This window comes from Stegodyphus dumicola, chromosome X2, assembly GCF_044657685.1.
Source record: "Stegodyphus dumicola isolate Sdum_Otavi_A_Nest chromosome X2, ASM4465768v1".
NCBI lineage: Eukaryota > Metazoa > Arthropoda > Arachnida > Araneae > Eresidae > Stegodyphus > Stegodyphus dumicola.
The window spans coordinates 176,641,049-176,668,352 of record NC_140781.1 but is presented as its reverse complement, the minus strand read 5'-3'; the positions used below and the strand labels follow the sequence as shown (position 1 = coordinate 176,668,352).

General features: G+C 34.0%; 1 protein-coding gene across 1 annotated transcript in view; it reads right to left on the bottom strand.

The window, feature by feature from the left end:
- The window catches only part of LOC118193404 (USP6 N-terminal-like protein), a 148,195-nt gene that overhangs the window by 93,261 nt on the left and 27,630 nt on the right, over positions 1 to 27,304 (bottom strand). Inside the window, exon 2 of the mRNA XM_035364485.2 lies at positions 3,071 to 3,164. Coding sequence (XP_035220376.1) covers positions 3,071 to 3,074 — 4 coding nt within the window. The 5' untranslated portion in view covers positions 3,075 to 3,164. The remainder of the gene's footprint in view (positions 1 to 3,070; positions 3,165 to 27,304) is intronic.

Below are 27,304 nucleotides of genomic sequence, written 5' to 3'. Positions count from 1 at the left end.
CAGCTGCACCCACCATTAATGCAACTGAACATGAAATAAAATATAACTTGAATAATTTATTTATTCATAAATTGTACTTTTATTTGAAAATTTAAAGATGGCATTTTGTTCAGAGAGACTTTTTACGCAGATAGATTTTTACTATTACAATTACTACATATATGTGTAGCTTCCATGAACTTTTTGTTTATGTTTACATTAAAAGATAAGATTAAGATATGGTAATAGTTTTATTATTTGATTACTTCATTGAATTCCCAGACACATACATATCATTTAAAAAGAATATATTACTAATTACATTTTCCTGTTACTTTGTTTTAACAGCTTAACTAATTACTAATTATTAAATGAAGAACTGAAGATGTTAAGATACGAGTTAAAAATTGCAGATTTTCAATTATTTGGAGTTCAGATGTCCAGAACTCTCTACTATCCCGATCAATTATTCTTTCTAGACCAAATAAAATTAAGCTTTTGCTACTTTATGTATTTGCCTTTTTCATGGATTTAAATAATGTAAAATAATAAACACAGCACGTACTTTTTTTCAAAATTATTAACTTCATTTAGACAAATACAAATGAGAAACAAATTGGTCTATTATGCTGTGCATTTCTGCTACAAATTTAATAATATGTGTTAAAATGTTAATAGTATTTTAATATAACATTTATGCATCATGCTCTCTGCAAAGAAAGAATAACAATTTTGTTTTAGCATAGTAACTGCAGCTTATCAACTCATAAACAAAACTACATTTTAGTTTTAGGGGTTGCATACATAAAAATTCTATTGTGTAATTTTGTCTGTAAAATGTGTTTTGTATATAGTTTTATGGAGATAATACTTTAATTTCTTAGCTTTAAAATTAATCTTAACTGAAGCAAAATCTGATAAAAGAAAAAGCAAAAATTCCTCAGTTGCATTGCAATATATGCGCATTTCACTTACACGAAAAAATTAATCAGTTATTCAGATGTGCTGTCATTCCAGTTGATCTAGACATCTAGAGTTCTACAGTACTGAATAATAACTTTACACAGCTAAAAACTCTGAAGAAAGAGCCCGTGGAGAACTCTTAGATAGCAAAAATATCCAAAAAATTGCACTAGAAGCTTTCCCCCTCACGTCCATTATGAATGAATTTGTGACTGGGCAGGCCAGCCCTTCGTTTGTAGCCATCATTGAAGCATGAAAGTGATCCCACTCATGTCCCATTATATTGCCTGACTTTCAAACTAGCATACTTGCTATCACTGTGGAATTTCACTTATGATTCTTCTTTGATTGCATTGAATGACTTGCATGTGATGTTTATCTTTTTTTATTTGTGCATATGTATTAAGGTAACATATTTTTCTAACCTAATTAAAGTACTAGGTGGTGCTTCATCAAAACATGACTAGAAAGGATACAAAAAAACATGTGCTCCATGGAACAAGGAAAAGAGCGTTATCTGCAAAGTAAATATATTACAGATCCGTATATAAAACCTAAAACGTACTATATATTAAAAATTTTGTTTTTGCTCTGAAGTGTCATAATATCACTTGTTGGATTACATCATTTCCTCATGTATTTCTTAGTCTATGTTCTTCCTTCAAGCAAAACCTCCATGGTGCGTATGCCAAACTTGTTTATGATATCACGCTTTGACTACTATCCGAGTTCTTTAAACCATCCTCGACTCCAATCGAACCGTAGTTATAACATACTTTCTCCTGACTTTCCGAGAAGCGAAGAAAACATTAACTCTTACATCATGGCACAACAGAGTAACCTCATTCATACACTGATCACTTGCTATCATGTGTTTGTGTGTAACTGCGCAGTAAAACCTCTGCTCAATCCTCCATATGATGGTCTCTTTAAAGTCAACGTAGCAACAAACATTTCACCGTACTCATGCGTGACAAAAAAATTGTCCTAGGAATCAATCAATTCAAACCTGCATTCTTTGAAGCTTCCAATCGTGGGATCCCTGTGATCAGTTATTCTCCCGCTTTGGATCCTTCTACTTTTCCAGATCCTCCTACTTCACTCAATTTTCCATTTCTTCCCAGTGCTCCACTGGTAGTCACTGACTCGAGAAGATGTGTCCACTTCAACAGATATTTGACTTCTTTCTTCATACCTCTGGCACCTGGGGGGGGGAGATACTATGGAGAACTTTTAGACTGCAGAAAAAAAACCAAAAGTGGTACTACTAGGTTTCCACATTCATAAGGTTGGGGTGACTCTGTGAATGAACATGGCAGTCCCTTGATGGCATCAATCACTGAAGCTTAGAGGGGGCATTGCTCATGTCCTGTGATACTGTGGTATTAGCATACTTACTACCACTGTGGAATTCCACCTATGATTCTTCTTTAATTGTATTGAATGACTTACATGTGATGTTTATCTTGTTATTTGTGCTTTTCTACTAAGCTAATATTTTTTCTAATCTAATTAAAGTACTAGATGTAAAACCAGGCATATCATCTTCATGCATGCATTAGAGCATATCTATGTGAAATAGTGACTCTGATCTTGACTAAGGTAAGACATGACAAGTCTGAGGTAAAGTTTGTAAAAGTTAACTAAACCCTTTGTTTTGAAACTTATGTTACAGGAAACCACTGTTACTGACTTACCCTAAGGTAATCGGCTTTGTGTACACATACACAGATAGCTCATAGTGTCTTTTATCACTTCTTTTAATAAAATGGTAAAAATGGGAGTTCAATCTTTAGGACGCAGAATGTACCAATTTTGCAATTTAATTACATTTTCAATTTCTCTTACGAAAGAAAACATACTTTTTATAATGAAATTTAAGATCTATAAATAATTTTTTAATATTTTGCACACATACAAATTCTGTTTATGTAAATTAGAAGTAAAACATTACACAATCAACATATGCATATGAGAGTCAAACCCGATTTCTTTTACATGCAAATGAGCAAACTACCTGTGTGAATGAAGCTGTTAGTTATTTTCTACTAATATCCACATTAGTATCTTTTAACTATGCCCCATAAAATAAACACCTGTTAATTTATATGATAACATTTCTACTTACTCATCCTGCTTTATACAGCAGGTTATCACATTCTCATAGCCTCATCATCAAGAAAGCTGAAGATCAACCTACATCCATCTGGCAAAGGAAGGATCTGAAAATAAGAATTATATTCAATATTAAAATCTTATTAATTATAAACAGGCAGAATAAATAGCTGTGAATGTATAAATAAAAATTTTGACATTCAAAATTCGAGCTAAAACTAAAAATTCATAGAAGTTAAATATACAAACAGAATTCACCATTAATTCAATGTATGTTTCAAGAATTACCATTCAACTTAGAAACAATATGATCACAAATATTTGTTAAAACAAACCAACTTTTTTAGTATTAGAGATTTCAAATGAAAATGAAAGACTAGCCTTCTCAGTTTAATCGAACTTCAGTTTAAGAAATATATGGAATTTTTTATGTTGAAGATATTTTATTACTGAAGAGGAAAACTTTCAAAAGAAGGAAAAGAGGGACTACTCTAGAATACATGATTATATATAATAAGGTTTTGAAAAGAAATATAAGTTATAACATACTTATGCAATCTTATATAATTATTACATCATGATATTCAAAATTAAGGTATCAAACACAAGCTGTACACAGCGGTATAAAAAATTTCCATATTAACTAGCTCAATAGTGTTCAAATAAATGGCAACATAGGCCTGTACTTGCAGCTATAGAGACCTTCAATCCCTGTAAAAAAAAAAAAAAGTGTGCCAACAGACAAACTGTGTTAATATCAGGAGTTGATATAGTAATGTTTTTGTGTTGTGTATGAGTTAGTATGTGATTATATCATGGACAGGATGTTGAACAACGAGCCAATGTAAAATTTTTGCGTTAAGCTGGGAAGACAGGCCATAAAGACATTGTACATGCTTTGACAAGTTAATGGTGATCAGGCAATAAATTGTATGCCATGTCTCAAATGCCATATGCAATTCAAAGGCAGAAGAACATCCCTTGAAACAATGTGAGATTTGAAAGCACTTCAGCAATCATCACCCCCAAAAATGCGAAACAAATTCAGGAAGTTATGCACATTATTAAAAGAGTGCAGGAGGTAGATCAACAATATTACAGGTGAGTCACATAGGTGAGGTCAATGCTGATAAGTTTAACATCGTAACTAAACATGCAATGAATTTCTGCCAGGTTTATCCCTTGACTGCTGATTCTTGGACAGAAAGAACATTACAACACATTATTGAAGATGTCCATGAGTGAACTACGGATAATCCGTCCTTCACGTTCAGTATTATCACTAGTCTTGGGTGTATGGATACATCTCTGAGATATATCAGTAGTGAATTTAACATGAATGAAAGATGGGAGAAACCATCATCTCCAAGACTAAAGAAAGCAAGAATGAGCCACAGTGCAATGAAGACCATGCTCATCCTGTTTTTTTTTTACATCAGTGGCATAGCGCAAAAAAATTTATCTGCATGTTGTAAGCCATTAAAATATATGTGTAGTTAATTGTTGTTCATGTGTCATGTTAACTTTTTGCTCGAGAATTATAGAAAGAGATTTAATTATAACCCGAAATTTTTTTATGATATCTTCTGCAACACAATAATTGATCGTGGATATTCTGATTCAATGTAGAGGCCTTGATCTTGTCAGTTGGATGTGGTGCCTCTAAGAATGATGGACAAACAGATTTGGCCTAAGTCTATAGAACAAAGTATTATCGTTAAGCTTTTATTGAGGAAAGCATCCTCAAGTTTGACCACAGTTTATGGACAACATGGAGAACATTGCCATAAACATATGAGTGATGTATAACCATTATAGATTCAGTCCCCTGTATTTCTCATAGTCCCCTGTAATTCTTGATACAATCTAATTGTATCAAGAATTGCATACCCCCTCAAAACACCTTATCTGAAAAGCATATAAAACATCTTTCAGAAGGATGGGAAAGATGCACTCAGAAAAGGTGGGTTTCTTCAAAAAATGACATATTTTGGAAGCATGTACTCATTCTATATTTTCAGTTATTCCATTCATCCAAATTATATTCGAATGCCTTAGTATTAGTTTTAACCACTTAGCCACTGATACAAAAGTAATACAAGTTCGCCCAATAAAGACTGTTACAGGAATTTTTATATAAGCAATTCAAAAACAGCAGCTGAAGCCAAAATAATAATAATAATAATAATAATCATACTCTTTTCAAGAAGTTACCTTTGAAATGCGATTACAGTTACCAGGACGATTAACAGGGCACTTCTAAAAATGTTACGCCCGTTTACTGAGAAAAGATGAAAAAGTTACACTGATCTTAAAAAAGAAAATTCTAACTTAATCTTTTATGCGACTTTGAGCTCAGTGGTACTCTTAAGTTTTGTAAATATTTTTTTTTTTTTTTTTTCATGCCATTCATAACTTTTTTTTTTTTTTCATTTCTAATGATATTTACTACACAGTAATTTATAACCTTTTCTGTTAAAAGAAATTTTGATTTAATGCTGATTTAATTTATAGTGCGTTCAATTTAGTTTTAACGTGGATTTATTTATACTGCGGCCAATTTAAAGAATTTTTGCTTTAAATACTAATTTGATTTACGTAACTAAGTGAACTTATTCCAAAGACTGAACTGCTTAAAAATAAACGTAAGTGTCTAATAATATTTTTTCTAACGTCGGTTATTCCTCTTTCCCGTTTTTTTTTTTTTTAACTACTTTCAGATTAACCGTCATTTTGCATTAACTGCGCACGTCATTAACCCCCATATTATCCCGGTTATCGTAAGCCTAATGTATTTCCTAAAGAGGTACAGAGAAAGTTAAAAAGGTGAAAGAATTTAATTTAAATACTTCTCATAACATTATTCGTTGAACTATCGATTCTTGTTTTTCTAGAAACAACACAATTTATATATAAAAATCATAAAATTAGGTATTTCAACAGCACAGAAATGGAAACTGTGACACAAAACGCTCACTCATACCGACAAGGGAAAAAATAAATAAAAATGCTTGCACTTTAGATTTAAAAAAAAAAAAAAAAAAAAAAAAAAAACTTCGTGTATTTTAACACAATTTATCGGTTGGTCTTAAAGTTATCAATACAAATTTTAAAAAGCCTAAATACCAAAGTAAAAATGTGACGTATCAGATGACCCTGGCTGTAAGCCAGAAATTCGCCCACAAGGAATAGGAGAACTAGCATATTACAACTACTGAAGATATTGCAACAGAAAAACAAAAGGGTGTTTGTCTTTAACAAGGAATATAAAGGCTTTTTGAATAAATAAAATGGAAAACTGTACATGAGTCTGAAGCCTCTGAAAATGACACGAAGGTGTAAAATCACAGCGATATACGAAAATATATGCATCCCTCCTCTCAAAGAAAATGAATCTAATCAAATATTTTTAAAATAAATTCTACACATTCGGTATTAAATTATACCTTAAATTCTACACATTCTTTTCTATGATTAAACACATTCGGTAAGAAATACGCAAAGACGATGATCTAAAAAATATGAACAAGTTTACGAAAATTGCATCATTTAATCGGTAAAAAAGTAATTTTATTCAGTCTACGTATTTCAGATCAAGAAAATAATGGCAAGACAAATACTTAGAAATGTTTTAATTTCAAAATATTACTTGAAAGTTTTCTTGAAGCCAAATATATCGCATAGAAAGCTTTACGATGGGAAAAAATATAATCTGGCACATATTCATTACAATATAAAATTTTAGCTTATATTATCAATTACTAGTTTTAATGTTTAAAATTCTATTAATTAATTAAATTCAAGTTAAATACCTTGAAATATACTCAGTAACTGTTTGTGTAACTGTTTGTGTAATACTCAGTAACTCATGTGTTCAGTAATACTCGTTTAACAGATTCACCAACATGCATACTTTACTGATTTCATAATTATTCAAATTAGAATGCTTCATGTTAAAACGTTTATTGAAATTAAAATGTATTACTGATGCGTTATTAAGCCCAAAATGCGATGCGATAGATTTGCCACCCAGGTATGAGAGGAAACACCGTCTGAAAAGAAAACAACGCGACGATCATCGCTTGATATCAAATGCGTCACGTTTGACCCTTGAAGTAATGAATATTGCACTTTAGTGACAGATTTCATTTTTTTAAATAAAATTAATCCCCAAATGTCAATGCGTTATTTTAAAAAAATTGAATAAATCACGATATTAATTTGCTTTTCAAGGAATTTTTCCCATTAAACCTTGAACCTTCAGTTAAACATACATAAAATACAGCAAATTACAAGTAACTGCATTTTATATCAATTATAATACATTCATACTGTGACATTCATCGCCGAAAGATAAAGCGCACGCGAAAATCTCAATGCTGTTCACGGTGCATGTGTCAATTAAATTAGTTAATTTGTTTTTATGGCATAAGTTTGTTACGTTAAGAGAAACCATTAAATACAAAATTGGTTTAAGGTTCACAGAATTTTGTTACTCCACTGGACTTAAATATTAAACCAAAGCACATTCGCATATCTCGTCTTTGCTTTCCAAAAAATAAATAAATAAAATAAAATAAATGAAAAACTTTTCGAAAGTCAGTATGTTAGTAACTACACAAATCTTTAAGCCCACTTCTTATACATATATTAAAAAGAAAAGAAACAAATAAAAAGGAAAGTAACAAGTTAAACACCAAAAAAGGCTTCACAGGGCTTGTCATGACACAAAAGCACTTTAGCCACTCAGCTATTTCAGATAAAAAAGTTGATCTCCTTTCCTGTAGCGCGAATTATCACATCAAATGCACTGTCGGGCGTTTTTTTAAGACTGTTCTCGTCGGAGGGGGGAAAAATCGCTATAATAAGAACCACATAAATGTGTTAACATTTCGTCTTTTTCATCTGCATGCTAAGCAAATAACAAGGTGAAGACCGGGTATTTTAATAATAAATCATTAATATAAGTACAAATCATGTATACAGAATACGTTTTTATATGCCTTTTTATTCAATCACAGTAAGCTGTGGGGTAGCTAGTAATTCTTAAAACAAGTTGATCCTTAAAAAAAAAAAAAAAAAAAAAAAAAAAAAAAAAAACCATGTTAATATAAAACATGGTTTATAAATTGTTTATTTTTTAAGTGTCTTTGCTCCTTATGCCTTCTAGCCGGTATTCATTCCCTCGCAAACAAAAACCATCGCGGTTATGCATTAGACGACAATTTAAAAAAGATGTAAGACCTAGGTTCCATATGGCAGTTTCTGTTTGCGTATCAGATAGGGATTGTATACTAAATCCAGCCGTCAATGGTTCTAAATTACCGCATTCTTCTGAGATTCCATGCTTTGTTTCCACGGTACCAGCATTTACGCTACTAGTCGACGCCATTTTAAAATGTTACTTAATATTTTATCAGTCCAAGAAATTTACAATAGATAATAAAAATTTTCTCTTACACACGAAAAAAATTGAATTATATCTATCAGAAGAAACTAGCTATGAGATATAAAATTTAAAAGTTATTAAAATAATTACGAATTACCATTTAATTGCTCCAAAAGTCTGAAATATTTATATAGAGAAGAAAAAAAAAGAAAATTTATACTATATATATATATGAATATATATTATAGATAAATACATCTATTGAGGAAGACAAAAAATATTCTTCCTATACGCAATATTAATAAAAGCCACTAACCTCAGAAAACGCTCACAGAAAAGCCACCCATTCTCCAGTCCTCAAACATTTAAGATTATCTGAAGATACGTTTCAATATTTTCCCGTTTTTATCACGATGGTGAAAAGATTACCTTAATTTCGGAGAAAATTCTTTCTCTTAACATATCGTAAGTTTCAGGATATCTCAGTTCCATTTTCGACTTACTAAGACTGTTGTCAACTACGATCCTACTTCAGTAACAAAAGATTTAAAAGAATCCAGCACATATGAAAAAGTGAAACTTATTTTTGTTAAACGTGAAATATGCACGGAAATAGTTCCCCGACAAAGAAAAAAGATAAATTCAGTATCAGGCTAAGAAACAAAAAGACTTAATGTGCATATTTAAGAAATTTACTCGTTATCATAATACATATTTTACATATGCAGCCACCCAAAAACACACACACGCACATACGTATAAAGATGTTATACGCTTATAAGGTGATCATAAAAGATAAAATAATCCTTCCTTGTGTGTAGATATTTATGCACACTAAGAAAAATAATCCGAAATGTGAAAGCATTTCTCTTTTATTTTTGTACTTTTATTTTTACGAAAAAGTACTCATAAATGCTTCAGGTTAAATGGAGGGATGTCCTCCATACAGCAAACACCTTCGCCTGGGATCGAACACAGGTCAACTAAAGTGGTCTTAACAACTCGGCCACTGGTGAAGCGTGCTCTACGCGTATCATACAAAAAAGTTAAGGTTTTTATTTTTACACAGCCCTGTCATCTACACTATGTTGGAATTGTTCTCATAAAATTCTCTACTTTACTTTAAAAACCCTGGTAAGTAGAAGTACATATCTAGGATCAAACTTAGGGGTAGGCCTGCAGCCAACTTTATAATCTCTCTGAGGTTTCGTAATGAAAAATACACATAGGCTATGAAACGCTCAGTTCTTTAAATTTTATTAATCTATGAAAAAGTACTTGAGCCGTAAAATATTATTAGTGTAAAGAAATTAATAAATAAAAAGATTGAAAACAATAATTACAAAATATGGACGATAATACAGTATAATGCAGATAATATAATCAGACAGTGAAGCAAAGGCCAACAGTTATTATGAATAGTGTCACATTCTTGCCACTAGGTGGCGGGCATCTCTTCCTTTACTTTTGCTGTAATTAAGTTCCGAGAAGCAGTAGAGATTGGAACCGCTCAGAGGAGCGTAAAGACTCAGAACTAAAAATGTACTGTCTTAAAATAGTTATCACCTACCTTGTAAATAGTGTATATTAGCTTTTTATTTCAATAAATAATTAAAAGACAAGATGGCTTGTTAGCAGTAATAGAAACTCTTACTGAAAACGTGATTATTAGAAGCCTGGCGTCGAGAACACTGAAGATGCAGCAGGTAAGGAATTTTACATTAATTTTATTGTAAATAGAAGAACCTGATGCAACATTTTTTATGGCGCCCGAACAGGGACGCCAGGTTTTTTTGAAAAGTTCTAATAAAGTGAATTCAAAAGCTGAATATTAAAATTGAAGATTTTAATACTTGTTCTTGAAGTATTCAGCAAAAGAATAATTTTGTTTTCTAAGTAAGAGTTAAATATTTGTTTTTCATGAGACGTATATTTTTTGTGTAAATGTTTGAATCTAAGAAAGATAATGGCTGAAGTAGATAAATTAAAAAAGAAAAGAAGTATCTTAAGAACTGCCGTTACAAAACTATTTAAGAAAATCGAAAGTGAATTAAATAAATCTGAATGTAGTATTAATGAGCTTGAAGAATTGTTAGAACAGCTTAATGCTAAAACCGAAACGCTATCTAATGCCGATGTGGAAGTTGAATCAATTCTGAGTGTAGATGAATTCGAAATTACAGAACAATATCGCGAGAAGATAACGTTATGGAAATTCAGGCTTAAGAAACGGATTAAGGAACTTATTCATGACTTAAATGCACCGAACACACAGCAAAATATAAAAGATACACCTTATGTTAAATTACCAAAACTTTCGATTCCCGTATTTTATGGGAACAGTAGTCAATGGCTTACTTTTTGGAATAGTTTTGAGTCCTCAATACATAATAACGAATCATTGAACAAAGTAGACAAATTTAATTACCTGAAAGCATATTTAAGAGGAACAGCTGCTAGTTGCGTTCAAGGACTTCCGTTATCGCCGAAACATTATGATTCAGCAATTCAAATCTTACACGACCGTTTTGGAAGGAGAGACATTCTTATTAATGCGCACATGAATAATTTGCTGAATATTGAATCATTAAAAAATGCGAATGACATAAAAACATTTCGTAATTTGTATGATAAAGTACAAACACAGATTAGATGTCTCGAAGCGTTAGATGTTGTATCGGAATCTTACAGCGCTTTGCTGTGTCCGATGATTTTGAAGTTATTGCCTTCAGAATTAACGCTTGAATTTCATAGAACACAAAATGTTGGCACCGATTATAACATAAAAGATTTAATGTCATTTTTACACGCAGAACTTTCATCCCGTGAACGCACGAGGTCAACGGTTTCGCAACAGCAAAAAATATCCGATCGGCGACAGTCTTCTTCCCCCCCTGGAACGAAAAGCGCATATGGTTTCTCAAATAGACATAATAAACCAAAGATTCCGACCGCTACTGATTTGTTTACAAAATCCGAATGCAGAGAGGAAAATATGAACTGCGTCTTCTGTAATCAATTCCACAAGATTCATGACTGTAGTTTCGTTTCCGGCTTATCATTACAAGAAAAAAGGGACATTTTAAAAAGAAAATGTGCTTGCTATAAATGCCTAAAATTACACCATTTGGCTCAAAACTGCAGAACAAAAATAACTTGTTCTATTTGTAAAAAACAACATGCAACTATTATGTGTAATAAACAAAATCCTTCTGTCGAGGTTTCGGAAATTAAAAAAGACGAACAGATAGAAAATAAAGTACTTTCAAATCAAGCAGGATGTTCAGAAGTATATTTGCAAACTTTAATTGTTCGCATATATGGAAGAGGGAATAACCAATTTGTTCGAGCGATAATTGACACCGGAAGTCAAAACTCATACATAAGCAGGTATGCAGCAGAAAGGTTACAATTAAGAAGCTTAGGTGAACAAAGTGTAACCCACGGACTTTTCGGTGGCATAGAAGTTTCGGAAAAACATAAACGTTATAGAATAAAATTGGGTAGCGTAGATAAACGGTATAATTGCGAAATCAATGTATTGGATGAAAGAAAAATATGTTCTTCGGTCCCTAAAATCAAAAATATACACTGGATTGGGGAACTTAGAAGAAGAGGAATTTACGTCAGTGATGTTTTTGAAAATGGAAATTGCAGATTATTCCAGGAGAACCCCCAAGAGATTCATTTGTTGTTAGGGGCAGATGTTGCTGCAAATTTATTTACAGGTAAAATCGAAGTTCTTCCTTGGGGAAGATTAGTTGCTGTAAGTACAAGACTTGGGTGGACAGTCATGGGGAAAGCGAACACTGACAATTATGAAATAGAAAATTCCTTTTCCACGCTTTCGTTATCTTTACATATTTCTGATGCCACGCTGTCAGAACTGTGGAGGCTTGATGTTATCGGAATAACAGATCCAGTTACAAAAAAGGCTAGAGAGGAAAGGGATTTGCAAGCAAAATTGCAATTCGAAAATTCTGTATCTCTAAACGAAGAAGGGCGTTATGAAGTCGCACTTCCGTGGGCGGAGAATCATGTACCACTCTCCACCCACAAGGATTTAGCGTTGAAACGTCTACAATCTACCACCCAGAAACTTTTATCTCAAAATTTATTTTCTTCATACAATGCAGTTTTTAATGACTGGTGTAACTTAGGAGTGATCGAAGAAGTTAAAGAAAATATTGCGGTTGACTATGGACATTATTTACCGCATAGACCGGTGATCAAAGAAAATAGCTCAACACCAATTCGACCGGTGTTTGATGCGTCTGCGAGGAAACAATCGTCTCCTTCTCTAAATCAGTGTTTGGAGTGTGGACCAAATTTGATAGAACTAATTCCATCTCTTTTGTTGAGATTTCGGGAAGGCAAGTTTGCTGCTATAGCAGACATTGAAAAGGCTTTCTTACAGATCAGTGTAAGGCCTCAAGATAGAGACTGGCTTCGGTTTTTCTGGTGGAATGATGTGGAAGAAAGGAAAACGAAAATATTTTGTCATACTAGGGTAGTATTTGGGGTTAAGAGTAGTCCTTTCCTTTTGGCAGCTGTTATAGAATTCCATCTACAAAAGTACATGAAAAATTCTTCATATGATACGGAGATGATAGCTAAACTCTTGCGTAGCTTCTACGTAGATAACGTTGTTGCCAGTTTTGACAAAGAATCCGAGATGATCCAGTTCATCGAAAAATCTCGAGAAATAATGTATGAAGGAAAGTTTAATCTTCGAGGTTGGTTACATAACGGAGATAACCTGAAACAGGAAACTATTTCACCCGTATTGGGTCTGTTATGGAACTGTCAGAAAGATAATTTAACTTTGAATCTGAATTGGCTAGAAGATTTTGAAATGGGTATAATAACGAAGAGAACAATTCTCGCTGTAACACACAAAATATTTGATCCTATTGGTATTCTGAATCCTGTTCTCTTGTATCCTAAAATATTGTTGCAGAACCTATGGAAAACAGGAATTTCTTGGGATACTGAAGTTGACGAGAGTACAAAACAAAATTTTGTGAATTGGTATAAAAGCCTTTTTCTCTTAAAAGAAATATCCCTCCTACGTTGGATACATTCCAGCAAGGACAATAGGAAGTTCTGCAGCATTCACACATTCTGTGATGCCAGTAGTAATGCGTATGCTGCTGCAGTTTTCTTGAGAACTGTGACGAATTCTGGAGTTGAAGTTCATCTGTTGGCATCGAAGTCTAGAGTAGCTCCCGTAAAATCTATTACGATCCCTCGTCTGGAATTGATAGCAGCCACGATAGGTGCCAGACTATGCTCTTCTGTTTTAAATGGTTTGCAATGGCAAAATATGGAAACGCATTTTTGGACGGATTCTACAACAGTTTTGACATGGATTCAAAGGGAAGAGATTGTCTGGGCTGTCTTTGTGGAAAACAGAGTCAGGGAGATTAGGAAACTGACGGATCCAAAAACGTGGAAACATATTGCTGGAACAAAACATCCAGCTGACCTCCCATCAAGAGGTTGCACCGCTAAACAACTTTTAGTAGTTAGATGGTGGGAGGGCCCCGACTGGCTGAAGAAAAATCAGGAAGAATGGCCTAGACAAAGGGAAATACCGGATATGGAAATAGTAAATTCAGAAAAATGGAAATCAGTCATTTCTGCACTAAATACGCAAAGGGTAGAACATTTTTTTGAGAAATATTCATCTTACCATAAAATGTTAAGAATAACTGCTTGGATATGCAGATTTATCAACAACTGCAGAAGACCAGATTCTAAACAATCAGAAGAACTCACGGTCCCTGAAATAGAAACTGTAGAAAAGAGAATATGCAAGATAATACAAATAGAAGCATTTGGCAAAGAACTTAAAGTTAGCAACCTTTGTACCTTTTTTGACTCAGATGGCCTTATTCGGTTAAAGACCAAGATTACTAGAAGAAGAGAGGAAGAAGAAAATTTTCTCTGTCCAATTGTATTGCCCTCAAATCATAGGTTAATTTTAGATTACCATTTGCGACTATCCCACGCTGGTGTGCAGTTCGTACTAGCCAATATTCGACAGAAATTCTGGGTCCTGAGAGGAAGAAAAACAGTACGTAAAGTTCTTATGAAGTGTGTTCGCTGTAGAAGATATAGCGCAAAGAATATAGAGACTGTTCCAGCACCTCTTCCTGAAGATCGAGTTCGAGATGCTCTGGTGTTTGAAGTGACCGGAGTCGATGTAGCCGGTCCTCTTTATTTACGAAAAGGAAAAAAGGCATGGATCTTGCTCTTTACTTGCGCGGTCTATCGCGCGATACATCTTGAACTGATAGAAAGTTTATCAACAAATGCGTTCATCTTGGGATTAAGGAGATTTATTGCCAGAAGAGGTCGTCCAAGTATTATTTACAGCGACAATGGCACTAATTTCGTTGGAACTGAAAATCTTTTAAGATCGATAGATTGGAAAGAAATAGAATGTAATTCAACTAGTATGAGAATACAGTGGAAGTTTAATCCCCCAACTGCTTCATGGTGGGGCGGTTGGTGGGAGAGGTTGGTACAAACAGTGAAGAAGATGTTGAGAAATGTTCTCGGAAAGTCCTGTGTCTCTTATGAGGAAATGTTGACTATACTTTGTGATATCGAATCAGTAATCAACTCAAGACCCCTTACGTACCTTTCAGAAGATCCAAATGATCTTACGGCACTAACTCCTTCAATGTTTCTACAAGATGTGCACGACGTCGGAGTGCCTGACTTAGACTACCTGGATACCATTAATCTGACAAAAAGATACAAGTTCTTGCAGAACTTAAGAGAACATTTCCGCAAAAGATTTCGTGATGAATATTTAGCTATCCTAGTGCAAAAACCATCTAAACGATCTACTCGGACTATCAACAAAAATGACTTGGTGTTTGTCGGCAGCGACAACAAGAAGAGAATAGATTGGCCAATAGGTCGTGTTGTAGAACTATATCCTGGGAAAGACAACGAAGTACGTGTTGTCAAAGTGAAAACTGCAACGGGTGAACTCCTAAGACCTGTGAAACGTATTTATCCTCTCGAACTTGATAGACCTAACTTGTTTAGTGACTTCACCATGAACATAAAAAACTCTGCGGATAAGTGTTACAGTGATATGAACTATCAAACTAGATATGGACGTAAAACTGTAAAACCTCTTACATATTTTTAAATTGCTATACTAATTTTTGTTTCTTTTCAGTATTTTAGAAATTTAATTGTCCTAACAGTTGTCAATTGGAACATGTTATCTGGATATGGTATGAATGTAATGCAGAAAATGTTTAGATGTGTAATCCTTCTTTGTAAGTATTAATTTTAGAGCATTAGTTACTTTTCATATTTGTGAAAGTTGTACTTGAATTTTTGTTTGATTATTGATAAATTTTGTTTTGATTTTCCCATCTTATCGAGGTAAAATCAAAAGGTGGGAGGATGTCACATTCTTGCCACTAGGTGGCGGGCATCTCTTCCTTTACTTTTGCTGTAATTAAGTTCCGAGAAGCAGTAGAGATTGGAACCGCTCAGAGGAGCGTAAAGACTCAGAACTAAAAATGTACTGTCTTAAAATAGTTATCACCTACCTTGTAAATAGTGTATATTAGCTTTTTATTTCAATAAATAATTAAAAGACAAGATGGCTTGTTAGCAGTAATAGAAACTCTTACTGAAAACGTGATTATTAGAAGCCTGGCGTCGAGAACACTGAAGATGCAGCAGGTAAGGAATTTTACATTAATTTTATTGTAAATAGAAGAACCTGATGCAACAAATAGCAACATATAATTGATATGACTCATTTTTACCAATATTATTAAATAGCAACACAAGTTTTCGTGGCCAGGTCTCTCAGCTCACTCAGCGATCGCATGCCAATAAAATCCGCTTTCAACATTCTAAAGTCGCTAAGCGAATGGGCTCGAATTCGCCCTGACATAAATTATCTCTAAAACCCAAATCCTAAAAATACACTTTGTTTAACTTACTATTAAAAGGAATAATATGGTATTTCGTAATCGAAAGAGCAATTTGGTAGGGTGGATACTGGAAGATGGAAGAAGATGCTGACAAAAATTGTTCTGAGAAAAGTACTTTGGGAAAAAAAAATTTTTTTAAACAGTTGCAAACCATTTTGAAGGAAACACAATCGATTCTATTCTTTAGACTATTTACTTAAGTACATTATGAACCATCAGAACCATTCCCTCTCAACCCTGCCCAATTTTCTAATTGGAAAAATGGATAACATTCTCACTTAACTAGGCTGGTCATACATCATGAAATAAAATAATTTTAATTAGTAGGTCTCTGCATCGTGAAAAAATTTTAAGCGATTTTTGTTGACGGAAAGAGAGTACCTTCTCCAGTTAGAAAGTGCAAATTGTGTTAAACCTCTTAATATAACTAATGATACAATTCTAATGGAAATGGTTTAGTTTTGACAGGTGATGACAAATCTGGACAGTTGCGGTAGCTAGGAAATAAAATTTTATAAAGGTCGTGATGAAATGGTAAGAAATGTAACACTGAAAACGTCTTCAGGGGTAATTAAATAACCTATTCAGCTGTTACATCATATAGAACTTTCGACAGCAGCTGAAAACTGTTTTCCAAACTTCAGGTAGTTTTCAGTATCAGAAATCTCGATCTTCATTTTTTGTCCCTATCACTTTCCAAATCAAAAGGATGTTGCACCAAATGTATTAGTTTTAAAGAAACATCATAGCGAATATTAAGAAAAAAGTATGGCAACACTTAACACTCAGGCCCACCAGCGGCCGGCATATTCACAAATCCTACAGACCATTTCTTCTACGGTCTGCTCTCATTGGATGAAACATCTGCTTGTCGGTCATATTTGGAATGGTGGGTTATCGCCTTATAGGCGTGGTAATTAACGCCAAACAAACCTTGTAGGCTTTCACTACAGCGAGAAGAAACAGCTTTCATTTCATTTGATATTTTTTTATTTTATGAATAAAAGTTAAGGGGAATTGTGTGGAATATATTTTAAATAACCTACTGATCTTATTAATAGTATTTGATAGTGATCTTATTAATAGTATTGATAGTGATCTTATTAATAGTATTTGAATTCAAACTGTTAAAAGTGCGATATCAAATACTATTAATAAGTTTTCTTGTTTTGCAAGAAAAAGTGTTTACAATCAATATTTACAATCAATACAATCAGTCAATTCAATAAACATTTAAGGGCGTCGGATACCTATTCATTTAACCTAAATTATATGTAAGTATAACTAAAATTATATTTATTCCATTATGCGCTGTTTCTATCGAAACGCTTTTCGGAATCTTGGATCATAATCTTGCTACTGGTACTTACTACAAAGTGTTAAAACCAGTAGATAAAAATAAGAAAAATTAGCATTAACGAAAATACAGAAAATGAAGGTGTTAAATTTTTAACACCGCACCCGAAGGGCAAAAAGACCAATAATGACAAAGTCATTCAATAAAGTGAGGATAAAAACAAATCCGTCCAGGGCAGAGTTCGTAAAAGTTCACGAGCGGGGATAGAACCGGCGATCTAGAAGTCCAAGAAGTTTTTCCATCTCGTTACCGTTGAGTTGCGGTTTCGCCGTTGGCTTTCGCACAATTTTCGGTACACGAGGCTGATATACAAATAGTATAGGCGATGAATCAAAAGCCGCCAAGTACAAGATTCTGTAACCCTACGTTTCCTGTTTTAACCAATCGGAGCAAACAGTAGAAGAAATGGTCTGTAGGCTTTGTGAATATGCCAGCGCCCGGGCGGTAAAGTCCCTGAACAATGATAGTTCGGTCCGAGTTCGAATCTCGCGGACGGGCTGGCTGTATGAGAGTTTCCGTGGTTTTCCCCATGTGTAACGTGTTAATACGGGTAGCTTTCCTTAGGAAGTCCTCCATGAAGGAATCCCTCCCTTCCGTATAATGCCTTAGAGCGGAATACGTTGTGATAAGGTCGCATAAAGGAAGAAGAAACTGAAGGCTAATATGGAAAAGGATGTCTCGTGAGCATAAGATGAAAATTATTATTATTTAGCTTCCGGATACGTTTTCAATAGTTGTTATTAAAATAACTAAATTGTTGGCAATGTTAAAAACGCAAGCTCGAGAGCCACGTATTGCTCTCGCACGTAAAATGTATAGAATTTGATTTTAAGAAAAAAGATTTAGGTTTTTCTCTTGCGGATTGTATGTAGCCATTTTTTGGGCGTTCAATAAAATTTTCATGTGGTGTTCCATCATTATCGTTTTCATTGGAGTTCAACACCACACCGTTGAAGCATTAACACTACACCACAACGTAAATTATAATAACTTTCACTTAACACTCTATCGGGAATTCTAAAAATGTGTTGTTTTAAAATATTTTGTGATTTTGGTGTTTATGTGCGTAAGTGTGAAGAAAGCTAAAATGTCAAAATAAAAAAATATGTAAGTCATCTCACTAAGCAAATTGAACAATGATATGATCTGATAAAGAATGAAAAAAATTGATGGCAACACTTAACATTCACAGCATCGGGAATTCTAAACATACGCTTTCAAAAAATTTTGTGATTTTGCTGTAAATTTTATGTGGCGTTAAGTAAAAGAAAGTGATAATTAATAATAAAGTTTTAAAAAAAATTGTGAAAGCCATCTTGTTAAGGAAACTGAACGCTGGTATTATAAACTGAGAAAAGATTTTTAAAAAAAAATAGAAAAATGCATAGCAACAATTAACATTATATTGAGAATTCTAAAAATATGCTTCTTTTAAAAGTTTTGTGATTTTACTGTTGAATTTTATGTGGTGTAAGAGCGAAGAAATCGGTTTTAAGAATAAAGTCAAAAAGACAGTTGAAGAACAGAGAAAAATTGTATTGACGATAGTGAATCCAACAGCAGGTTGGTAAATTGCGAGATCAGCGAGAGTATAAACCTTAATAAATCCTCTGGTGCTACGTTAAAGTCCAAATTCTTTCAGATTTTCTTTTATTTATTTATATTTCAGTTTCTTTTGATCACTGAAATATTACTTCGTTGTTGAATTAATTAATTTTTAATAACATTTGTTTTTCTGTTTAACACGTTGAGCCCGGCGCCGAATTTGCTGTCCTTTCCATTCAGCCGGCGCAAGCGATCAAGCGGTGTAATGTTGCAGGGTGATCCGCGACTTCATGCACTGAGTAGAGCTTATCTGTAGATGAGCTTTGTCGGCTACCGACATACAAGCCCTGCAAGCCCTGTCTGTGCGTGACAAAGCTGGTGGTAGCGAATGTTAATACTGTAGGTCCTGCGGACCGACGGCAGGCAAACGAAAATTCCAGTGCCGGTCCCAGGCACCGACGCCGGCCAAACAAAACTTCTAGTGTCGGTCCTTGTCGGCCACAATGGAAAGTTCACTACTGGTCCCCAGGGACCAGCGCAGGGCTCAACGTGTTAAATTTAAACCGCACTAACTGGTAAGATTGTAATGTATCTTAACTGCAATTTATTCGTATTGTGCAGAACTGAGTTATCACATCAAGCGACAAGCTACATTATAAGAAACTTTTTCGATAAACGATTCTCTCAGCACTATTTTGAACAAGGAAGTTTCTAGCCGAAATAGTTTTACTCGATGAAGTGTTGCGGGTACATAGGCCGAACATTTTACAAGGCTGAGGAAAATATTTCAGTTGTAGGCTCAATCTCACGTAGGTTTTCGGCATAAGTCAATCAGTCAGATATTCCGAAAGTGAAGATTCCACAAAACGCCTCTTTGGACAGGGAGGCACGGGTAACAGGTAAGTCTGAAAGGGGTTTAAGACGTACAGTTTTATTATAAGGTTTTGATTTTATAAAATGTCTTCGTAGCAGGCCGTAAGGCGTTCTAACTTAAAATTCCTAACGGCATTAATCGCTGTTGGGCTTTCCGGCGACGGAAAAAAATTATATTGGAACAGTAATGAAAGCTGTAATATGAAGCTTGTTTAGTTTGATCCGACTTTAGTGCTGTATACGATATTCAATTGATTTTTCCACGTTATGAGCTATTGTGAAACTGGTCACGAAGTCAGCAAAGTCCTTTCTCAGGAAATCCGTCTGTATTTGTAATGATTGCAAAAAATTTTGCAACCGGATTATGATTGTAACTCCCTATTATATGAGAGAATCAAAAAGATCCGAAATGAAATATCTCACTAGTATTATTCCCAATTTGTGAGAGCAGTGATAATGACTACTATCACAAACTGCTCTGTGAACTGTCCTTACTTTGAATTGCTATGTATGAGTTAAGTCACAGTGCTATCCACATACTAGGAGATTTCGGAAAACCTTAGAATTATTTCTGCAGTCATTTAGAATTGAAATTTCTGAAGGGTGTGCTCCAGTTACTTACAAAAATATCAACTTTCAGTTTATATCGTACTGTTTGCGCACTAAAATAACTTGAGCGAATCTAAGTAGCCAGACTTCCACGCTGCTCGAACGAATCCATATACCAATACCTTCATGTATTAAAAAATATGATATACGCCCAAACTGCTCAGCTACTTATAAACTGAGGCGCATACTTACGCATACAGCGGTTCATTGCCGCAGCAAATATGAATAGAAGAAAAAAACAAGCAGAGAGCAATAATGAAATTAAAAGCGCTGTTTTACTTCTATATTATGATTAATACATGAATTCCTCTACCATGAATGACTCCTTCTGACTATGATCAAAATCGAAGAAAAAAAATTCACTTAAAAAGCAAAGCTTGACCAAAACATGTTAGGAAATACTAACTGAGAAGTCATGTAAAACAAATTTTAAAATATATATTTTGAGAAAAATGGCAGCAAAGATTTGCATGTAAGACCATGCGCGTGCAATTCTTAAATATATATTTTTAAGAAAATGAAGTTTTTAAAACGTGTAAGTTATACAGTTTTCAACATTTTATAAAAGTATGCTTTTGTCTCCTTTTAAGCAAATTATGAATTAATTTTATACATAAATTTTTGTTTAGAATGTCAATCATATGATATATGAGCCGCAAACAGCTCAGTCTTTTAACACTCATCAGAATCATCGGCACTGCTGGAACACTATTACGGCTTCCTCGTCATTCTGTCGTTGCCGAGGAGAGAACAGGGGTAAACTTTTTATGCTAATCCGAAACATACTTTAAAAAGGTAACGAAATTTTCTTTTTCTTTCTTTCTTTTTTTTGGGGGGGGGGGAGTGATAGTTTCTTGAATCTTAGGTTTAAGCATTAAGGTGGTGGAAACTTTCCTCCTTTTTTTTTTTTTTTTTTTTTTTTTTTTTAAATCTACGGAACATTTCCGAGAATATTTTCATTATAGTTTTCAGAAACACGTACCAGTCACTTGTTATTTTATCGCAAGAGCTTTAATTTATCTTTTCCTTTCACTTTATTTGTACTTTCTTCCAGAAGCGTTTTTGTAACAATGACTGAAGAACAATTTAACATTTTATATGGATTTTGCTTTTCCCTATATATATCAACAATCCTCGTATATTCTTTAGATGTCTTCAGCCGAATCTAAGGGTCTTGTGTATCAAAATGTTCTAAATATCCATCCCAAGTTAACTACTTTTTTTATTAAACAGAATTTCATTTCACAAGCCACCACCAACTTAAAAAATGTACAGTTTACAGCATCAGAATGATACCAAATTACATTTATGTCCACATTAATCTTTACATACCCAAAAAGAATATTTCAAGAAATAGCCAAGTAACTCGTTACTGCAGAAGGAGCTACGTCATGTTGACAGTGAATCAAGCCCTTCGCGCAAAGTAAATATCTGAGTGAACTTCTGCAATACACTTAGATTTCAATGTGTAAGAACTCATACGTAAACACTCAAAACGATTTGTTAATAGCTGGGAAGCATCATTTGGAAGAATCAGTGAAATGACGAATCATCGGTCGTTAAAAAACAGAGCAGTCGATCATAGATAGAAGCAATGGGATGTGTGAATATCAAGACGGAAATGATTATGGAAACAATTTCAGAACTCTGGAACTGTTGTTAAGGAGGCCTGGAAAAGGTCGCAAACGAACAGCAACCGTTTCTCAAGATATCTACCAACAATTTGCCCCTCACAGTAGGAAGTCGCTCGGCAGTTAAGTTCATATCGTGCAGTTGCCACGTATCACGGAAAATCGTATACATAATTTTTAATGAAAACGGCCTTTACGCCAGAAAGTATGTGTTTCATCACTTTCACAAGAAAAGAGGGTTCGCTTTAATTCAGTGGTTCTCAACCTTTTTTACCCTATGTACAACTTTCACCACTGCTAGAAGACCATCCCCGCCTTTCCAAAACTCCAAAAATACACATATATATTTATTCAGATTATTAATTACATTTACTTAGATTAATTGATTTGATTTTTAACGTGTTTCATAAATCAAACAGCAAAAAGTATCGAAATGTTGATAAATACCAAAACTTGAATAAAAGCATTTTATATATTTTCATATAAAAAAAAAACATAATTACGTAAGCGCTAAATAAAAGGCTAAACCCTAAAATTATTAAACCCACCCCTAATCTATTAAATTCCGATCCTCAGGGGTGAATTCCACTCCCTCCATTATTTTCCAATGCGAACAACTATTGCTTAAATATAAAAACATACTTGGCAACAAAGTTTCAATTTATTTTTACAATTCAATGTAATGAATTCAATTCATGTGTACAATAAGGACATTATACATTTAAATAATATTTATAATCATTATAAACTTAGACATATTTAATAATTAGATTTCTTCACAGTAAAATTCGCAGGAGATAATGAATGAAAAAAAATCCATCATTTCCAACTTTCATCAACCACCCCAATCCTTCGTTCAACTTAAGCTAATTTCATTGCTGATGAAAAGAATAACTGGTCAGAGTCTTAGAAAAGTAACATATTCCAGTTCGGAATGACACAAGGGTCACTAAGTCCAGTCTGAGGTGAACTGAGCTTGCCTTCCTCAGAAGAAATTCAAACACAGGCCTAAGTCGTAACTTGACAATGATTTTAAACAATGAAGACACCGCAATCAAAAAAGAAAATGAAGAGACATCTAGAATCTTAATCAAGAATCTATAGACGAAAAGGTGAGTATCCTGTCACGGATGATAAACTCTTCGGCTCGCGCGTACACTAGATACTGTTGCGAATTGTGAAACTCTCCGGCTTGCGCGTACAGTAGATATTGTTGCGAATTTTGTATTTAAGTAAATAATTTTCGTAAAATTATATGCAAAATTGTAATTTTTTATTTTCACCTTTTATTTATTCAATAGCGTAATATGAAAATCTAAAGAAGCGATGCTTTGCCAGAAAAGTAAGAATACAGGGGCAAGCCTATTTAACATTGAGTAAATGGCTATCTCGCTAAATTGGCGAGATATCGTCAAGCTAGCGACGATTTTGGCAACTAATTTTTTTGTCACCAAACCTGGCAACATTTTGGCCCGGTCCCTGTATAACTGTAATGGGTTTTGTAATTGATTAACAGTAATTAATGCTATAAGTAGCTGTAATCGTATCCCGCCCTCATATGCCATAAAACACGTTTTCGGATGCATTTATTATCACATTAAAATTTTCTAGTAAATATATTTTGGCAGAGCAGTCAATACCTCTCTTCGCAATTTTACGTCAATTTAATGGTTCTCTGAATTTCAACTATTCATTTCATATTTAAACATTAACCTCATCATCAGTTCATCAGTTCGCAATTTTGACCAACTTAACTCTGCATATCAACATTGCTTCATTTTTGTTCACACTAGAAAATAATGGAGGGGGTGGAATTCACCCTTGTGGATGGGAATTTAATTAGTTTAGGAGTGGGTTTATTAATTTTAGAGTTTAGCCTTTTATTTAGCGCTTATGTAATTAGTTTTTTATATGAAAATATAAAATATGCTTTTATTCAAGGTTTGGTATTTATCAACATTTCGATACTTTTTGCTGTTTGATTTATGAAACCGTTAAAAATCAAATAAATTAATCTAAGTAAATGTAATTAACACATTAAAGGCGGGAGTCGTAGTACTACGATTTATCTCGACTGTAACTTAAAGACGGGAGTCGTAGTAACACGATTTATCTCGACTGTAGCTTGCGAAATTATCTCGACTGTAGCTTGCGCATCTCGACCGTAGCTTGCGCATTTATCTCGACTGTAGCTATCGCATGGATTACGCAATTCATGCGCCACTTTACATTTGTATTTAGTATGTTTTGTGGTTTGAAGCTGTTCGATTGTTCAAATTCTACTTACAGTAAATTTTGAAATCCTTCAATATGGTTTCACGTGAAAATAAAGATATATATGCAGACGATTTGATGGACACTAAAGAGCCAAAACCTGGTACATCGAACTCGGCACCACGGACTTCACGATATAAAATTGATCCGCCTGGACGTCTTTCGCTAGACATCAAAAAGCACAAATTAATTCGTATAGAAAATAAAGGCAAAAAGCTATATGCCCAACGAAACTGCGTAGTTTGTGCGGCACATAAAAAAAGAAAGTTCACTTGCTTCAAATGCGAGTTTTGCAATGCACCTTCACCGTGGTGAGTGTTATCAACATTATCACACCCATAAAATATACCAGATTCTTCTCATAAACATGTACTTTAAAACATTTTTTGTAATTAGTGTGTAGTTCTTTTTTAATATTTCTTGTAGTTTTAAGATTTTTAAATAAACTTTTTTAAGTCTAAATTTTTTTATGATTACACAAAATATCGCCCGCTCTAGGACGGAAACCGAGGCGAAGCGGTCGCCGCGTCACCTAGCATACTTTCGTCAAGATACCCCGCCTTTAATGTGTTAATAATCTGAATAAATATATATGTGTATTTTTGGAGTTTTGGAAAGGCGGGATGGTCTTCTAGCAATGGTGAAAGTTCTACATAGGGCAAAAAAGGTTGAGAACCACTGAATTAAAGCTACTCCTCTTTTGAAAAAGTTAAAACAATTAATTGATCTAAATTCACAAATACATGAAATTTACACAGTGCAATTAAATTCAAAATGTACTGAAATACCAATTAATAGCATGGTGATGATTTTTTCCATGTCTTGAAACTGTTTTAAAATTAGCAGACCATTAGTCAAGCTCTTCTCCTTTTATTAGGTATTAGACTAAGAAATAAAAATTGGTTCCGTTATATTCAAAAGTATAGGCACTGAATAACAAAGATTTTTCATTCATAATTTTTATTACATTCAATCATCAATTAAATATGTTGCTAAATAAAAGAAAAGAGAGAGAGAACTTTAGTTTGATATTTTTTCCTTACACCTCTATTAATCACTGAACATAAACTAAGTTTTGTATACAACTGACGCATAGATACTGAATTATTTACTACATTTTTGAAAAAATAAGTGTGCGGCGGACCACACAGAGATAAGAAAATTGCGTCTGCGGTCCCCGCAAATCACTGTTTCCAAGCTTTTACGTGTCATAAGACATGGTTCTCACATTTCAGACGCAATAATTCGTTCCGCTAGACAGTACAAGAGACCAGTGTTAAGAGATTTTAGCATTTTGCAATGCGTCTGTCGTAAAAGCCTCTCAATTTCAGGAGGGCTGACGAACCAATGATCTTGTTTTTCCTCGATATCGTTCCAGATATAACGAATCAGGGGATATAAAATGCAATTGAAAAATTAAGAAGGCGTGGCTAATTGAGTCTGAAGATTTTTTCCATCGGAACAACATGTCAGAATGCTCCTGAACTCTCGACTAGAGAGATCTAGAATGCTCTTGAACTCTCGACTAGAGGGACCCTCGTTGGCAGGTTCCTCACGTCACGAGGACTATAATTCACTTCAATAACTGTTCTATGCTATCCATGAATTAGATATATTTGTAAAGACCTTCTCGCAATTGTAATAAATATGTTTTGAGTTTAAATGCAGTAAGTATTACTCAGCCTCACACATGTACTTAAGGTTAATCATTATACGGAATTACATGCGCTATCTGCTGCCGTTGCACACGATGGTGACTAAGCACTGAAAACTGCATTAACGAAATAAACTATCACGAATTCTTCCGACAGCTATACGGCAAATTCGTCAGGAAAAGCTTCATTAACTGCACCTTCACGTAATTGCTCACGTAAATCGTCCGGCAAAGCTCCATTAACTGCCAACCCACCTGCATCTTCACGTAATTGCTGGGTCGTCTGGAAATTCAACTGTACAGCTAAACTCTCCATACGGATATTGTGATAAAAACCTTTAATACTAAAAAACACCTTTTATACAGCCTGATGTAACGCAGCAGATAATAAAGGAAATATCAAGCTACTGTCGTCGCAAAGCGGACATTAAACTCATCTTCTCCGACAACAATCCTGACGCGGATCGTAACGCCGAGATTCTTCACGCATACACACATAGTAACAAAGCTGTTCAAAACCTAATGCAATTGCAGGTGAAAGCAGCAACAAGTGGTGGCAATAATGAAAAATAAAAATATAATACGTTTAAAATTCATCCCATATTTAATTCAGAATAAACATACGCAGAATCCTAATATCAGAAGTACAGTGTCAAACTACAAGAAAAAGGGCAAAATATACTCAAACCAAAAATGAAATAAGAAATTTACATCTTTCGCAGCATTGTCTAAAGGCCTAAAATACTCTCAGAAAAACAATCAAAGTTTTCCATGTCTTCATCAGTTCAACCTTTACAGACCGAAATAAGCAGTGCAAACAATTGCAAAATTTATAAGGTATTTCTCCCGCTTTCCAAGCGTCCTTCGTGGTGTAGTGGTTCTGCACGCTGGCCCGGTATTCCAGAGGTCCGTGGTTCGATTCCCGGCGAAGACGTTGTT